Source organism: Ursus americanus, chromosome 19, assembly GCF_024610735.1.
Source record: "Ursus americanus isolate L20-20 chromosome 19, mUrsAme1.1.p, whole genome shotgun sequence".
Lineage (NCBI taxonomy): Eukaryota > Metazoa > Chordata > Mammalia > Carnivora > Ursidae > Ursus > Ursus americanus.
Genome location: NC_142145.1, coordinates 42,013,507 through 42,032,736, shown reverse-complemented (window position 1 = coordinate 42,032,736; position 19,230 = coordinate 42,013,507). Strand labels below are relative to the sequence as shown.

The 19,230-nt window shown below is 35.5% G+C and overlaps 1 protein-coding gene across 1 annotated transcript in view; it reads right to left on the bottom strand.

The window, feature by feature from the left end:
* CDH2 (cadherin 2) overlaps positions 1-19,230 on the bottom strand; it is a 208,935-nt gene that overhangs the window by 55,164 nt on the left and 134,541 nt on the right. The window contains exons 3-5 of the mRNA XM_045781875.2: positions 5,543-5,769; positions 3,695-3,841; positions 1,813-1,968 (exon numbers count right to left, since the gene is read on the bottom strand). Of these exons, the coding sequence (XP_045637831.1) occupies positions 1,813-1,968; positions 3,695-3,841; positions 5,543-5,769 (530 nt within the window). The remainder of the gene's footprint in view (positions 1-1,812; positions 1,969-3,694; positions 3,842-5,542; positions 5,770-19,230) is intronic.

Below are 19,230 nucleotides of genomic sequence, written 5' to 3'. Positions count from 1 at the left end.
GTGGCTCAGTCGGCTAAGCGTCCCACTCTTGATTTCAGTGCAGGTCATGATTTCAGGGTCGTGAGACTGAGCCCTGAGTCGGGCTCCACACTGGACATGGAGCCTGCTTGGGATTGTCTCCATCTCCCTCTACCCCACCCCCACCTCTAAACCAAAATTCAACAGAGACCAGGAACAGGTAATTCACTTTGATTAGACATTCAACTTAGGCAACTTAAAGCATTAAGATCATTTCTTTGCAAACGCTAGTTCGATAAGTAAATAATGCCTGGAATAGGTAATAGAGTGGAGAAAGCACATCTCCCATACGGTAGGCAGGCAGTGCAACATAATACAAACATTCTAGAGAATAATTTCACTATATTTATTAAAATAATTCCAATTTCAGGAATTTATTCCAAGGATAAAATGGGCAAATGTACAGAAAAAATGTTCATTGCCACATTATTTCTAGTTGCAAAGTAAAATAAAAAACCTGTATTACCCAAATATCTACGCATAAGTAATTAGTTAAAATTACATTACATTCATTCAACAAAATAATTTGAAGCAATCGAAAATGATGCTATAAATAAATATTTACTGACATGGAAAGATGTTAAATCTTGTGATTGCAAAAGTGACAAAAGCTGGTTTCAGAGAATGATGCCACTTTCAAAGAAATACATTTATGAATCTATGCAAAGAAAAACATCTTACAGCATATCACCAAAGTGTTAAAAAAGAAAAAAAAGAAACAGGTTGGTTTTATGTTCTGAGATTACAAATCATTTTTACTTTCTTATTTGTACTGCATTATTTGAAAGTTTTTATAATACGCATATATTCTGTCTAAAAAGAATGATAATTTCATTGCAAGTTTTAGTTATTCATGCAGAAATGAGAGAAGTAATAAAGACCAACTTAGGTTTCTATATTAAACTCATGAAAAAATTGTTGAAATCTTGTTCCAGGAAATGTGTAAGCATGGCTTAAAAAAAAAAAAGCCTCCTGGAATTTGATTAATATTAGGCAATTCTTGAGTTTTAAAACACAATTAACATTTTTAAGTTGGAAAAATCAGTTTCAAATGTATACGTATGTTTAAAAATATGAACATATAATCAAAAAGTTGTGATAACTCAATAAGAAAATAAATAAAACAGAAAAATAAAGAGCATAAAAATGAACAGAAGAAATATAAGATACTATATCTAAGAAAAGATTGCTCAGATTGGCAGATTGATGAAACCAGGTGTTGGCTGGATTATGAGAGAAAGAGAAATCTCAATTTCTAGTTGGGAGCATCAAAATGGCACACCTTTCTGGTAGGAAAATTGCCAACAAATACCAAAATTAAAGTGTACTACCCCTTTTCTAGTAACAATCAGACCACGAAGAATAAAGATGACAAACACAGATATCTATTGAAATCTTAAGAAACGGTTATTAAAATCATAGCCTATACATTTAATGGGGTACTATGCAGTCATTAAAAGTGTTGCGATCTCTATAATTTACAGGCAACACTTTTAACCTTCTTCATGTAAATTTGTTCCTGTAAGTCCTTAGCCACACCAACATGTAAAGGGTACGGAGATTTTAGGCAATTTCACTTTCTTCTTTGGCACTGTTTGTTTTTTACCCTAAGCATTCATCAACTCTATAAAAACAGTGAAATCGTTACAGCAAATTGAAAAGGCTACAAAGCGCGTTTCTGGTATTAAACCTGTCAGTACCAAAGCTCTAAGACCAATATAAGAGGCAAATGTTAAACTCGACACAGTTAGAAGAGTATTAATACATCAGATTATCAGCTGGCTGAAATCTTACATGAAACCGGGCTATCAGCTCACGATCCAGAGGCTTGGTCACTGACAGCTGACCTGAGATGGGGTTGATAATGAAGATGCCGGTGGGAGGCTGATCCGCTCCTGGCCCAGTTACGCTATACCGCAGTGAAAGGTTTTTATCTCTATCCGACCTGATCTGAGGATCAAGAAGACAATCATATTAAATGAGAGACTAAATGAGCTCATTATCAGAGACAGGACACGCCACACCTCAGGCCCTTTTTCAGTTACAAACTTACAGCATCTCTTCCCAGAAAACCAGTCCTGTTTCTCATCCTTGTTTCTCGGTGACAGGCTTCCAAAAGAGATGTCACCTATCCCCGGAAAGACTGGGGCCAACATTAACATCTAAAAGGACACTCTCTAGGAGCAGTGCAAAAAAGTCAAAATTAAGCAGTGTCAGTTTTTAAACTGCATCAAATTCTATCCAGGGAGATTGTAGGTTAGAATATTTAACACAGGAACAGGTGTCCAATTTAATTGAAATAAAACTTGTTTACCTTTTCGTATCACTTAGGAGAAGAAATGACTGTCTAGGCCATGGTGTGAAACGGCCTCACATGGGAACTCTAATACTATGGTTGAGCTTGGAAGTCAGATTGCTGCACTCCCATTACACTGACATTATTCACTGCCACCAAAGCCTTCCGTGTCATTTTAAGGTGGCACTTATTACTCCAAATTCTTTATTAATAACAAAACATACAAGAAATCATTTTACAATACATTTTTATGCTCTCAAAAATTATGCCCACTGTAGGCTCACTGCCTTTCCTCCAAATATAACAATTCCCCAGAAAAATAAGTTTAGAGGTGAGCAGTCACAGGAAAAGGCTATAGGAAGGAAGGAAGAAGAATAGCCATCGGAGAAAAGGCCAATTGACAATACCTTTGCAGGTGATAATAACAGATCTTTATGTATTAGGTAGCTATGCTTAACCCAGTAACAGAATCTAATTTATTATTTTTCTTGTTAAGGCAGAATTCTCTTTTTACTCATTGTCCATTAAAGTAGGGAAAAAAAAGCCTTTATTTGGGGGGTTATGTTGTTCATTGTTAAATTGAATTATAATGTGCCTTAAAATAAAATATGCAGGACAAAAAAATGACATTAAAAAATACAGCTTTCAGTAAGTATGTATTGGAATGCTAAATTAATCATACACACAGACATCTATGATCAAATAAATAAATACACAATTACTTTGTCTTTTTTTCCTTTTGCAATATGGGTTGCTAATTTTACTAAACATGTAGAAATATCTGTGATTTTTTTTTCCTCTACATCTGGTGGGTATACATTTGGAGTAACTGGAAAAAAATTACTTCTCAGATTTATAAAAGCCTATGGTTTTGCACAGCCCTGGGGATTCTGTTAATGGTATCAGAGGTTATTTCCTTTTTTCTTTAAAAAACTCTCAAATGCACTTGATGCTGGCATTTTTAGCAGTGATTGCCCCTTTGTTTCTTCTTTGGCTCAAAAGCTATCTGTAGAGGGCAAAGATCAGCATGGAGAGCACAGCTGTCAGACAGGGGAGTGAAGGGGTGTGTGTGCGCATCTGGCGAGAAAGGATATGGTCTGGGTGTGGACGCATGCTGGAGTTAGGGCTTACGTATTCACACGCTCAACATACTTCATTGTCCGAGGTGTGGGGGACCCACAGAGAGCTCTACTTATACATAATCTGAGATAATAATGAAAAAAAAAGAGGCCCTGTACAACATTACAGACATTCCATCTATACAAAAAAATGTATTTTGAATACATGTTGTAAAGTCTATCTTGTGATAACAGAGAAAAAAGCGTTTCTAACATACACTTGACACATGCCATGGAGACAATTAAAATTGTGCCAGCCTACCCTGACAAGCTCTTGAGGAAAAGGTCCCCTGGAGTTTTCTGGCAAGTTGATTGGAGGGATAACCCAGTCTCTCTTCTGCCTTTGTAGGTGGCCATTGTGCTTCGTCGCTTGTCTTGGGAATACTATTTCTTCAATTTCTTGTGATTCCTTTGCATTAAAATACAAGACATTGCTGAGTGCTAGGAAGAACATTTTCTGAAAGACAGCAGTATCAATGGATACCTGACAGTGTAGAGCTCACTGTTACGAACAAGAAAATACGCCTGGAGGCCCTCTCCTCATCCCTCTATTAAAATAACGGAAAACACCGTAAAATTGGGGGTTACACTGATCATTGAAGAATTGAATTCCAAACAATTTATTATGTGGCACAGCTGTGTAAACTATTTGCAGTTTCTATAAACCATCTTAGATAGGAGTTAATATTGAGCAAAATTTAATGGTACCCTTTTATATATCTCTCATTAGTTTCAACCACAGTTCAGGTAATGTGCTACTGTACATTAAATTTAGATCTTGATGTGCTAAAATATAATTTGAATTCCAAGAGAAGTTTAATACATACTGCTAAGGCATGTCTCAAATATTTATGACCCTATTAAATCCCACAGAATTAATGCTGTAATTATTCTAAACCTATGTCAGCCATGATGGATGCCGCAGATGACCCACTTTGCACATCGGGTATTAATCTCTGCTGGATGTCAACATTTTCTTCTGTTTCTCCTTATATCTGTAGACATTTTAGCCATTAGCCCTTGCTGCTTCAGTGCAAATATCCAAGCTAGTTTGCTGGAACACAGCGAATCATCAACAACGAAAGCATCTTTTCACTCAATTAGTTACTGGTTTCTCATTCTGTATTCCCCAAATGACAGGATTTCCCTTAACAGTTAATAGATTCATAAATTACATTTCACATAATAAAAATCTAACATTGGGACAAGAGAAAAATGGTATCTTTTCCACGAATACACTTATTCACATTTGATTATGGGTGTGAATGTTACAATTAAAGAGCAGAAGTGAATGTGTGTATGCTTATCTCTCACAGTGCAATAAAATGACAAAATGTAATAGCTATACTTCATGAAATTATGGACTTCGTAATAGGTGATTGTGGTGCCTCCTCATATTTGTTTCGAATTAACATGAACTAGAATATTCAGAAACTACTAATGTTTTCATAACTTTACTGAAGAAGCTATTGTATCTTATGAAAAATTTCTAATATAGTGATTTATACAAAATAAGTGCTCAGTAAATGTTTGCTGAATTTAATCAAACTGTACTTTGTTGGAGGTATATCTATTTCTTTCATCCTCATTCATAGCAGCTTCCACCAGAGGGAGTATATCATTCCTTAAAGTTATGTCAGTAGTATAAATAATTCATACTCCCCAATTTGATGATTAAGGGACAAGACAAAAACCCAATACTCCTAGCTAGAAATGCTTTCCTATTGCTACCGTATATCTGTACTTCCCATTTAATAGACTTGACTAGTGACATCTTGCAAAGAATTATTTTGGGGTTATAGTTAACAGCTTGTAAAGCTTCTAAGAAATTCTAAGAAATTTAAAACAAACAACTACTTCTAATTTGAATTAAGTTATAAATCTCAAAGTATCAACAACCGTTTCAAACACAATTTCGGATAGCTTAAATATATATTTAGTCTATCTTGTAAGATTAAAAAAAAACAACAACAAAATACTATTGAAGTGGCTGAAGTTGATACAAATTCAAATACTGGCCAATGTGACGTAGAGCAAAGCATCTATGTAGTTCCAACTGTATACATGTGAGTTTTAAATGTAACTCCAGAGCCATATGTGGATACTCTACCTTCACAGAATCCTCAGGTAAGGTGGGCTTGAGGCTCAATTTTACTGCTACTTGCCACTTTTCCTGAGTCTCTTTATCTTGGGCGTATATCAGGAACTTGGCATGCTCAGAGGAGAGGGGAAAGCTTCTCACAGCATACACCATGCCGTCTTCATCCACCTTAAAATCTGCTGGCTCACTGCTTTCATACTGGACTTTCCTTTTTCCATTGCAGTTGCTGAACTTCACTGCGAGAGAGAACAAACATACAAGTCTCATGATAAGACAAAGGCAGAAACATCCAAGTCCAGATCCCACTGAGGTTCAAGGATAAAACGCGGTCGGCATAAAACACCAAAGTGTTAGTGTTACATTATTAAAGGTATTCTCACACTAGAGAATACCAGATTATGGTTTTGAGTGGTTCCCCAGAATATCCTTGTTCCAAAGCCTTCCCCCTCCCTTCACATTCTCCTGGATCTTGCAGGTCTTGGCTACACCTGCCTTTTCCCCCCATGCCTCTCCCTGATATGACCTGCCACTCCCTAACACACTCCCACTCATCCTTCGGATCCCAGCTCCAAAGTCAACGGAGGTGGAACCACCCCTTGTTCTCTGTCTTCACGTACCAACCTGAACTCTACTCCCCCAGTTTTATAGCCATTCCTGACATTCACGGTGAAAGGTACGTCAGGGACAATTTCCTGAGCTATCTTGAGTCCTTTGTACTTTTCCTGGCACACAGGCTTATTTTATAATTTTTGAATAAATTCTTACAGGAAGAAAACAATAACTTTTATTAATGTTGAATGCCCACCATGCTCTAGAATTACAAGACTGTAGTAGTAATGAAAGGGGAATCATCTGGAATTTCTAGTCCTCATGGTGCTTATAATAGTTCCATGAGGCAGTAAGAATTTATAAATTTTCAGACAAACAAAAATAAAGATGTATCTCAAAATAAAGTTTCACTAAAAATATCTATGTCTTAAGAATAGAAAATGAAAAAGATTTTAGTATCTTTACCTTTGTCTTACATGCAATGACTTAAAATTGAAAAAAAAATCAATGCTTTCTTAAAAGCAACATCCATCAGCTTATGTCTCATTGGATAACAATACGAAAGTTAAACCACATGCTTATAAATGTAGGACCAAACATATTCAAGCCAAAATAAAGTTATAAAATACTAAAATATTCTCTAAGGAAGATGATTTCCTTTGAAATCCTTAATCATCCCTTATGAGGAAAATGTCTCTGGGAATCGCAAAAAGGGATCAAAGAAAAAGCAATTTTTTAATTCTGTAAACATATGATGTTGCATCCTAACCACAATTACATAGGCTACATCTTGGAAAGCAATTAATAGATACACATTACGAAATATAATCTATACTACTTTTCGCATTTGTCAAGTATCTAAGTAAATTTTTTCAAACTCCCACTCCACATATGGATTGACGAGTTCCTTTGTCCTCATTAATATAAATTCACTGAGATGTGCACAAGATCACAGCCAGATAACACGCATACTTATTTCCCTTAGTTACCATAAAATCCTTGATAACAGTAATAAAATACTTTACTGAATATATTATTTCCCACATAGTCCCACATATATCATCCTTCATTTTTCAAACATCTAAAAATGAAAATACAAGTTATATCTCACACTAAATAATGTTAAATCAAAATATTTGTCTTTGGAGCAGAAGTATCCCAAAAGATACCTATTTACCCCCTCTTACCTGCCATGAGATTTAAAAAGTGAAAAACAGGTAATCTCTTCTACAGAACAATGCCACCTACTGCTAATCTTTTATTAAAGACAAAATGAAAAGTAAAATTGATTTGGGGGAACCCTGCTGAGAAAGCAAAACGAAAGACTTTTAAACATCTTTCTGTATAAAAACAACTTTTTATAGCAAAAAACGTATTGTGAACTTAAAAACATACAACCTAGATCAGACCTTCTGCACTTTTTGGTTCCTTTTTACCACTCTGGCATGGACCCTCATCAATTCACACCTCAACTGTTGCACCTGCCGCCTATAGGTTCTCTCCCTGCTCCAGGTCATTGAGCATCTACTCCTGGACTAAACCTCTGTTGCTCAGTCAGTTCTCCTCCTCACTTAATATCCATAATTTATACATCTGCTTTCATGTGGTGTACAATGCTCTTTTCACTCTTGGTCACTTGGTCTCTCTGGTAATTTTTGTACATCATCTTCTAAAACATATTCTACGCAATTGGATTTCTCAGTCATTCCCCCATCTCACTGCCGCCCATACCCCATGTTCACCACTTTTTCTAGAAAGTTCCTCCACCCCCATTCTCCATGCCACAGCTCCAGACCCAGGCCATCATTTGGGCAAAGGTCCACCTAGATGATCTTTAGAAGATGGTAGCCAATGCCCTCATTTGGGAAATCTTCAAATTTTTAATTTTAATTTATTTTTAACTTTTTTTTTTTTTTACATTTCCTGTCCATAGAAGCACATATTAGCACTTATTTTTATTAGGATAATGATTATAAGAAATAATATCTACTTATTAATGGTTTCAAGTGACTAGATCTTCTCTCTGTTAAGTAGACTATAAACTCATTGTGGCTTCCTGATAGTGAGTTTTGGTTCTTCTGTTTCCTAGCAGTGACAGAAACAGTATAAATGCTCATTAAATTTTCACAGACCAAACATATAGGTGAATACCTTGCAACTTTTCAAAAAAGTCAAAAATAGGTGGGAAACGTAGAAGTATGTCCAACCTGCTGTAGCAATAACATTCGGCGACCACCACAACAAAAAAACCCAGGAACTTTAAGTAGTTTGACTTTGCATTTGGTTGTTGGGAGTGAAAGAAAATAAATTAACATTTGTTTGCATGTCCAGCACTGAACAAGATACTGAGGATTAGGTTATTACTTTAGTCTTAGCAATAACCTCCTGAAGTAGGAATCATTATTTCTGTTCGACAAATGGGGAAAGAAGATTCTGAGAGCCATCTGTGCCCAGGGCTGCTTGGCTTCTAGGGATTCTCCTATGAAAGCAAAAAGGAATCCAACTAAACTCTTGACTTGTAAATTACTGAAACCGAAACCTTTAGGAAACAGAGAAAAGACAAAGAGGTTTGCTATATGCTCATGAAGAGGATAATGCCACATTGAGATCTCCAAAAGTACCAGAGTAAGAAGTCCTTAAGTTGGAGTGTACCCTAAATGTCCCATAAAGGGGAGTAGGTGGGCCCCTGACGTGTGCGGCAGGGGAAATGCATGCTCACTGTTCCAGTGCCTGAGGATTCTGTGAATTTGGTGCTCAGCTGCCTGTTTGGATTCGGGGGTCAGAATGATGCAGGGAAGAAGAAAGGCCTCTAAAGCAAAATGCATTTGCAAAGAAGGAAAAAAAATGAGCCTTTTCCTATAAAGGGTCATGGAACATCCTACGAATGAGAAGTGGTTGACCTCAGGGATTCTGACACTGGGGAAAACTCTCTGAAGACAATTGCATAAAGGTCAGTTCTTTAAAGTCAATTAGTTTTCTATCACCTCTGCTCCTCACCTATAACTACCATGAATTGGTTTAACATATCTATTATTAAATTCTTCTGGGTTTTTTAAACAGATGTTAATCCGCATTTGCTCAAATACTAAAATAAGCAACATATTGGGGGAGTATTCAGGTTTAAAGAAGTGTTTTTCATTACGTAATTCCCTTTGTACATCGAACCATTAGAGTCAACACCTTAACTGAAAATAAGTCCTTTGCCAACTGAAAAAATCCTCCTCGGTGAAAGCTTAGTCCTGACTTCATCCTGTGGTCGTGAACTAATGCATGTAGAGTGTCTGGTTCACGGTGACATGCTTCATCCATGATAACCACATGTTACTGTTTTCAAGTCACACAAATTAAAAAGACTCACTAATTTCAATGGGTGTTACAAACTGAATTGCGCTTCTCAAAATTCCTATGCTGAAGCACTAACTCCCAGGACCTTTGAATATGACTGTAACTGGACATACCGGTCTTTAAAGCGGTAATTAAGATTTCCAAAGCTCGTATGGGTAGGCCCTCACCCAATATAACTAGTGTCCTTATAAGGAGAAGAAATTTGGACATAGACGTGCATGAACACAGAGGAAGACCATGTGAGGACACAGCAAGAAGGAGGCCATCTGTAAGCAGAGAAAGGTCTTGAGAGAAGCCAAACCTGCTGTCACCTGGGTCTTGGACTTACACCCTTCAGAAATGGAGAAAATAATTTCTGTTTTTTAAACCACCTAGTCTGTGCTCTAACACGATGGGTAATGTGTGGATTCCACTTATTAACCACTGATCAGTGTTTATTGCCTATTATTTTGTTCCACTTATGACTTAGACGCAGCTAAGAATATTTTCTCAAATTTGAGAAAATTCTCTTCTTGAAACAACCACTGAAATTACTCAAGAGGATTTTTTTTTTCACAGAAACATAGACGTTTATGAAAAAAAATAGTGGACAATGGCTATCATATAGAATCTTAGTTATACCACTAATATAATTTATAAATTAAATTTACTTATAGCATTTCAAAGCAGTTTTCAGGACTATGACAAAGTGTGTGTACAAAAAAACTGGTTAAAAATAAAAAGGAGTGGGTAGAAGCATTTTGGAAGGAAGAAAGAGCTATCCAAGGGACATGGCTTAATTATTAAAATTAGACTTAAAATTTAACTTTCAAGATGAGGAAAATAAGGTAACCATCATAGACATGTTACTCTGGTTAGAAGAAATACATAGTTCACTGGAACCAAGCTGTTCCTGTTGTTAAAACATTTTCCTAATAAATGGCAGGTAAAGAACTCTGAGTAACATAATGCAGACAATTTTCAACTTTTATCTTCCAAAACATGAAACAGTTTAATCATTTTTTAATACATGGGTTTTTAAGAAAATATGATAAATTTATTTTAAATTAAAATGCATCCTTTGCAGTGCAACTGTTCTAAATGATCGTGTAATGGCGGATACATGGCATTCTGCGTTTGTCAAAACTCAACCAACAGCAAAACACAGAGAGTGAGTCCTCACGGAAACTATGGATTTTATTTACTTATAATGTATCATGATTGGTTGCAACAAATGTGCCACACTAATGCAAGATGTAAGTAATAGGGGAAACTCCCTCACCGGTGATGATCTAACCTACTATATTATTAGATATTGGGAAGGGATAATTGCCAATATCTTCAGTCTCTCACAAACCTGAGTTCCAGCGAATTGTCTCAAAGGGGTATTACTTGGAGCTATCCAATGTAACCGAATCAGTAACTAGACATAAATATCTCAGGCATGGGGATATTGAGTGAGTGTTCCACAAAAGTCATAATTTCTTATTAGACACGTGTCATAAAGCAGAAATTCTATTATTTTAAAAATAATCAAGGCACTTGAAATATTTTTTCTGGCAGAATAATCTTCCTTACATTAAAACATTAACTTTACTTAAATGCGCAAATAACTCAAAGTAGAAACTCCAGAATTTCATAACATAGGAGAAGGAACTCAATTTCCTCAGACAACTAAAAGAACAGGCTTGATCCAGGGGATTATTCAAATTTCAAACAACTCTATACACAATTAAATATCTGTGGCTGAAAACATTACAATCTTAAACAAGAAATTTATTATTAGAGCTATTGCATAGTTTTCCTACATAAAATGTAGTTATTGTGTTCTAGCCTACATAAAACTTTGTTAACACGGTTAACAAAATTAAACATCAGGGAAATAATTATTTTAAAGTACTTTTTGACTCTTAAAGCAATACCTCAAATTAATGTTAACCGTAAAGCCATAATATCTTTATAAAATATTAACAGGAAACCACAGATCTTATATATTAAATGCGTTACCACTTAATAGCACTACATAAACCATATGAGTGAAAATGTGCAAAATACTCACATACGGCTTATAATTTTCATTCAAGTAAAGCATCACACCATAGTTAGAACACAATTATAAGAGAACACTTAAAAATATTTTTGTGCCTAAATATTCCTTCACCTTGTTATTGTGTTTTTTCCACAGTAATTGCTATTTTTGAAGGCATGTTGGGACAGCAGAAATAGTTTCACCATGCTGAGAGAAGATCTCCTTCCACAGGCAAAGAGCAATATTAATCAATGAACTTGACAGCTAAATGAAGAAATGAGAGCAGGGAAGGTAGGGAGGAACTGTCTCAACAGTCGGGATTTCACCGGGTTTTTACTACTTATAGATTCCAATGGAGAATGGTGACCAAGTGGCACGTTCACTTACAGATCTGAAAAATCTGCCTAGATATTCTTTTGCCCTCCCAGGCCCTTACTGAGTTTCAATCCAGGAAACGACTCTTCCTGAAACACTTGAGTAGCCGTTTCAGAGTGGACCAACCCTTTCCGCACCTGTACTGTGGGGATCCGCTAGAGGTAGTGTGGGAATGTCCGTCTGGACCTTGGTGGAGAAAGTCATTACATTTTCTTTATGGCATTTAATTATAATAAGAAAAATGAAATACGGAATTTTAGCTATACATATTGACTATTAAATATACATAAGGCTTCCAAAATCCTTTAAAATTCTTTAATGCTCGAAATCTGAGCTTGTTTTCATGAAATACCTTTTTTTATAACAAGTTTTAGGATTTGGATATCAAAGTCTTGATAATTACCATCCATGAAAGCTTTACTCACAAAAGTTAGTGGTAGCAAATGATAGCAAAGAATTCATCACTTTTTCTCCAACTGGCAGAAAGTTCTTTCTTGGCATGAACCATGAGGAATACATTTATGAAATTTCATGGTTCTTCCTTTTCTTGCACTGACAAATATAACACCGACATTCCTTGTGGAAATGTGAAAGCTTTTCAAATTTTTTCACATTAAGTATTTTAAAATAATCATATAACCTGACTTCAAGAATACACAGGTATTGCTCTAATAGCCTTAATCATTTTTCTCTAGGATTTAAAAATGTAACACCAACTAAATATCACAAATGAATCATTTTAATCCTTTTCCCAGAGTTGAATTTTTGCTTCAATTCCATAAACTCTGTGACTGTGTGCAATATTTTTTACACGGCTTTTGCAGTTGTCAATTAAGTTCATTCAGGTGCTCCAAAATGTCAGTTAAGTAAGCTCTTTTTTCAAGTGAATAACTCTCCTTCAACAAATCTACAGCGAACAACACTCGAACACACAGTCATTTTTCTACTAGCTAATAAACTCCTGAAACAAAAAGTGTCCTCTGGACGGCTCGTGCACTTTGGCGTAGATCAGCAAATATGGCATTCCCTTATCTTTGCACAAAGCTGGAGCCATTCATTTTCATAATATCATTTTATGTGGATTTAAGATTTATGAGCAATCTTTTATGTACAAGAGCTTTTACGTGAGTAAAACTAACAGAATCATGTGGTTCTCAGATTAAACTCTTGGCTTTTATATCTTCATGCCATTTATAGCTTTTATAACCTTCATGTCATTAGGGCCAGGGAATCAGCCTCATGCAATATTTGCTTACCATCCTATTGTGAACTATTCATTTGTCTCTTTGAACATATAATGTACAGAAGTTTGTTTTGCTTCTTTTTTTTTTTCCAGAATAGAATAATGCTTTTCAGGGATTCTAACCATTGTCATCAACTACCATATGGATTTGTTCCTTAAAGTCATCGACGTGCAACTATAACCTTGATTTAAGAATCTTTTTGCTTAGTGCTGTCACCACGATGTGTGACATGCCATCACTACCTCTCCTGAGTGTATTATTCAAGAGAGACTCATTTTCTGTTTCTCCTACCGTCCGATGATGGATATATAGGCTGGTAAAACAAGGAATTCTGCATTTGGCTTAAAGCATTATATGGGAAATGCTATAAACGACTGTAAGAGGTTGGTCATATAGTGCCGTACTCAATCTCATAAAGAAATGTTCTCAGTTCCTGTTTAAGAGCGTGCAAAATTTCTGCTGCCTAAAATGGCTGGGTGGGGACAAGGGCCCACAAAGTTTGTCCTGCATGTGGCTTCACTTGACCACTTAGCATTAAGTAAAATGTTTAGACCCAGTATGAGAATAATGATAAGAACACATGAATTCCAATATGAGGGCATCATTATTATATCGAATTAATATCTTAAACATGAGTGGGTTCTTTTGATGCTGAAGTCTTTCCAGCTTTCATCCCAAATTATCCATTGAGTTGGAAAAGTAAAGGTATGTAAAAATGACATCTAAAAACAGACCCTGGCATTTTTGCTTCAGAAATCTACTTGTAAAATAATATAATATATGTGTAATATATGTAAGTAATATCATGTGATTGTATAAAGTAATATAAGACAGACAAATAAGTATATAATATACATTATATATCTAAGGTCTTCTGCATTTTCAAAATACTTTAAAATAAAGACAGGAAGGGTGCCTGGGTGGCTCAGTTGGTTAAGAGTCTGCCTCCGGTTCTGGTCATGATCCCAGGGTCCTGGGATCAAGCCTCCCATTGGGCTCCCTGCTCAGCAGAGAGTCTGCTTCTCCCTCTCCCTCTATCCCAAACCACCCCACTCCTGCTCTCTCTCTGTCTCTCTCAAATAAATAAAATCTTAAAAAAAAATAAAGACATGAAAAACTTTAAAAAATCAAATGTCCTGTAATCTAAATTAGAATATAGAATATTCACTTTCACTTCATTTAAAAAGTATAAGAAGTATACAAAATATACTCATATTTCTGGATAAGCAAAAAATATTTTGAAAACAATCAACTTCTGGAAACTATAGTCCTCTTTAATAATTTAGTCAATTTTACGTCCAGAAAAAAACAACAAATTTAATTCTAAGGGATTTGTTTCTAAAAACCTATATAAATTTAACACAATACATACATATTAATTCTAAAAATCACACAAAAATTCTTGATTTCCATAAAAAATAAGACTTTGACAAATTGTTAACCTTAAAATCCAATAGAAAGAAAGGAAAAATAGCAAAAGAAGAAAGAGAAAAAAAGAAAAAGAGGGAGAGGAGAAGAAATAAACCATTAAGAAAATTAATACAATTAATGATTCTCTGGTACCTGACAAAAACATAAAAAATTAAAATTTACACATACCTTTTATTTTAGAATCAAACAGGGAAAACTGTGAGCAAAAAATATAAGCGAATGAAATGGAAAAGAAAATTAAATGAATACTTGCATAAAATCTTCACTTAGGATAAACACACTGATATAAAAGTAAGGACCAGATAACCCGATTTGGTGGGAAAGGGGACATTTTGGTGCCAGCTGCACTGGTGAGTTCTTGGTCGATGAGAAGATCTGGGGAGATGCTATGTGTACACTTGGGTCCACATAAGTCTTACTCAGCCAAATAGAAAATAATAAAAGTAATAAAAACTGTCAGCAAGTTTTTAGAGAAAGCCATAAAGGAGCTTTCAAATAGAATGTTAACTGTTGTGAGTTAACTTACTGAACTGTTTTATTATAAAAATGCCTTCACATCTTTTTTAACATTATAGAAAATGTTCAACCATGCATATCGGTAGCACAACGGTACCCTATTCTTGGCATTCTGGTTGGGAAACGCTGATTTATTTTGCCATACTTCTAAAATAGTAAGGCTGCAGTAGGCATTATTAATGCTCACCAATATTTTCAGGTTTTCTCCCCTGACACTGTTCATCTCCCTTGACCTTAGGTAGGACCACGTGGTTTGCTTTGGACAATAAAATCTGGGGATTGAAGTGACATACATCACTTCTCAGCAGAAGCATTTACAAGTTGATACCCTCTTTCCCAGCAGTGGCAATGATTAAAGAAGGTGTTAAATGTGGATAATGCAAGACCAAAACACCCAGGATGAGGGAGCCTCTCTACAGGGAGCTTCTCTGGGGGGGGGGGGTCACCTGTTCCAAAATGGACTTCCCATGAAAGATCGATTGATGTTTTTTTGTGTGTCTGGCCTAGAAGGCTGCAGGTGAGTGTTAGGGCAGCACATCGCAGCCTACCATGTCTGCTAAAGCCTCACCTGCAGTGACCTGAAACCCTCTCAGGGCAGGAGAACTAGGATGAAGTGTCCCTAAAAAAAAATAAACTGGAATCAAGATTACTGTAGATTAAAACAAAAACATTTCTTATTCTTAAAAAACTCTTGGTACGTCCCTACCAAAAAGGAAAGGTTTTAATATCATAGACTCTAGAATGTTATGAAATCTCTTAGACAAGCTGTTATTTCATTTCCTTTCTAGGTAAAGTCATGTAATATTAACTAACATCTGTATATAAGTTGCACATAAATGAAAGAAAGGAACACTGAGCTATGATATTCCTCTTTGATATGAAATTGAAAAAAAAAATCAAAACAAGCAGCTGGAATGATATAGAAGAATGATTATGACATTAAAAATATGAAATTTGGATTTTCAGCAGTCCGATAATATCCATGTAATTTTATACATTAAACTATTGGAAAAGCAGTAAGATTATTGCATTTTCTCTTGTATGCATTCTAATAACTCAAAAAATTTAAAGCTGTTCTTCACTTCATTGATATTCTTCCTCCAGGCATCTCTATGCATGAAATTCAATGAAAACTTCCTTTTTTTTTTCTTTTACAGATTCCACCTAAAATATATAAAATTATCAGTGCTCAGGCAGAATGATTCTCCTTTTTTCTGCACAATGTACCCATTAACAAATTACATTGAAATATCACTACCTCTAATTAAATTACTCTGACAGAGCACAGGCTGTATAGAAGGTCCTTTTCCCAACTATATGATTATTAATCTCTGAAATCTGATGCAATTTAGTTCTCCTAAATTGATTATCGGGCTACTTATGTCAACAAAGAAGGAATCCTCATTCCTAATTTTTGTGATGGGTTTCTGTTAATTTTTAAAGAAAATAGAGTTTCATAATAAATTTTACCGAAAAGAGAAGTTCTTGCTAATTGGGAGTTTTCAAAAACCCCACTGAAAAAGGAAAAAGCAGAACTAAACGAATCATGTATCTAAATCAACTTCGACAATGCGGCCGTGGCCAAATGTGCCACAGAAACCAGAAAGAGCGAATGTTTCCCCAGAATGCCCGGCTTGCTGAGGCAAGGGACAAAAGGATGGTATATGTTTTATAAAACTTGAATAAAAGAACGAGGTACATAGAACATAATGCTCATTAGCCAAATTAGCCCTACTGGTATTACATGATATCACATTAACTGAAATTAAAATCCACTGAACTATTGCACTATTAAATCCAAAGCCATTTGCCGATAGTGAAATTATGAAACAAACAGGGTAAGACTTTATCCTAAGCATGTAAAACAATTGAAGAAATACTTATTCCTTTACTGGCTATTAGGAGAAAAAGATCATGGTCACATATGAAGAAATAACAATGTATTTAAAATAGCTCTTAAAAAATTGTATTCATTTATTTGAGAGAGAGAAAGGGAGAAAGAGAAAGAGCATGAGCAGGGGGAGGAGGCAGAGGGAGAAGCAGACTCCCCACTGAGCAGGAAGCCCGATGTGGGACTTGATCCCAGGACCCTGAGACCATGATCTGAGCTGAAGGCAGACACTTAACTGACTGAGTCCCCCAGGTGCCCCTAAATAGCTCTTGAAAATATACCATAATGATACGTAACTCATACTTTAAAAGATGAATTCCCAATTATTACTGCCAATCCACTCGAAAGATGTATCAGCTCTCCATCCACTATAAAGAACTGTATAAATAGTAAAGTTGGACTTTCTACAGAACAAAAACTATACAAATATAATAAAAGCATACCAAAACCCACGTGATGTTACATGTGTTATTTCTAAAGGCTTGCCTATACTTTCTGAACTAGCAACATGATGTGAATTAAGAATTTAAAAATGCAGGATTCCATAAAAATTTCATCAGTTACTATTTTTCTCATAAATCCAATAAAGTTATCAAAAAATTACATAAAATTCCTAAGTTGGCAATAAAATTTAAGTAGTAAAACAATTAACAAATACTAATACAAATTCAATTAATCTGTTTCTGCTTGGGAAATATCACCATATAACCTGGGAAAAAACATGGTCTCCCAGCAGCACCGAGTGGCTCAGCTGGTTGGGCATCCAGCTCTTGATTTCAGTGCAGGTCATGATCTCAGGGTTGTGGGATCAAGCCCCACATCAGACTCCACACTCAGCACTGAATCTGCCTGTCCTTCTCCCTCTGCTCCTCCCCCCACGTGTTCATGATCTCTCTCAAATAAATAAATAAAATCTTTAAAAAAACAAAAAAAAATATGGTTTCCCAATCTATCCTATTATTATTGTCTCAGTAACCCACTGTCTAACTTTTTAAAGAATTACTGTATAAACCCTAGAAAGCTGTTCCAGGAACATGAAAGTATTCTCCCAACAACCTTTTTGACAGTATTTCTTAGATCCAGTTCAGCTTACTCTGGTCTGTCACATACAGTAACAAGGAAAACAAGGGCAAGTAATCTATGACACGTAATTTAAAAAATAGGCTATGATTTTTAATGCAGTAATGTAACAGTACTAAAGGTCTATTTGAAGATTATGATTTTATGCAAATGTAGAAATACTTTAGTTGACCAATACCCATTTTAAATACCAATTACTTATATTTAGAAATATATCTTATGCTTATTAAGTTTTTACTAATGTGTCCTGAACTGTGATCATTTCAAAATGCTGTCCCTGGCTTCATACAAACAAACAAACAAACAAACAAACAAAGAAACAAAAAATACTCTTCAAAAGTGTTCCCTCCCTCCATCACAGCCTGAAATGAACATCTACCTCTGTGAACACACCAATTCAGCAGTCTGAATAGCTGGGCAAAAAGCTGCTGCTTCAAATGACATTAATAAGCCTCACCCTCATTAAGGGGTTGACATTTCCTCTTGGAGAAATGATTACGTTTCTATTTCACCATTCTCTTTAATTATATCAGACTGAACGGGATTAATTGTCATATACTGTAACTTTATGGCCATCTCATGTATACTCCTCAGTGTGCAACTTATCTAGAAACATCATAGGTTCATGAGCGTTCTGTCCAGGAGCAATCATCGCACCAACCCTTCCCCAAAGGCCACTGTAGCACTCGTGGTCCAACTCTTAGGTATACTTACGAAGGCTCAAGATATCTGTAAACTTTTATAGAGATAAAAGATTTTGCACATTTAATTTACCCCATGAAAATACATGAGCATGTATTAAAGTATTTTCATTACATTAACCATGAGGATGTCAAGGCAAATATCCTGTGCTCTTATTATTTGCTTCCAACTTTACCATTTGCCAATCTGTATGCATTAGCTACAATAAATTGAGTTAGGCTAAAACAATATCCTTATCCTGTCCTGATAAGCAGAGGCAATAAGCAGACTAGTCTGAATTACATCTTTTGCCTAAAAGCCCCAGCAATACTAATGCTTTAGGATAATATATTAAAACCCTACTTTAAAAAATTAACTTAGATACCTGACTTCCAGAGGCATGAAAATGAAGTAGAACAATAGATGTAAATAAATAGGACAATGGCAGAAAAACACACACACCTAACAGTAATAATGAGAGACGTATTAAATGTGAATTTTTCATTAAAAGAAAACCATCATTTTTTTTTAAAGGAGAGGTATAAAAACCAAGAGCAGATAGAAATGTAAGGTATGA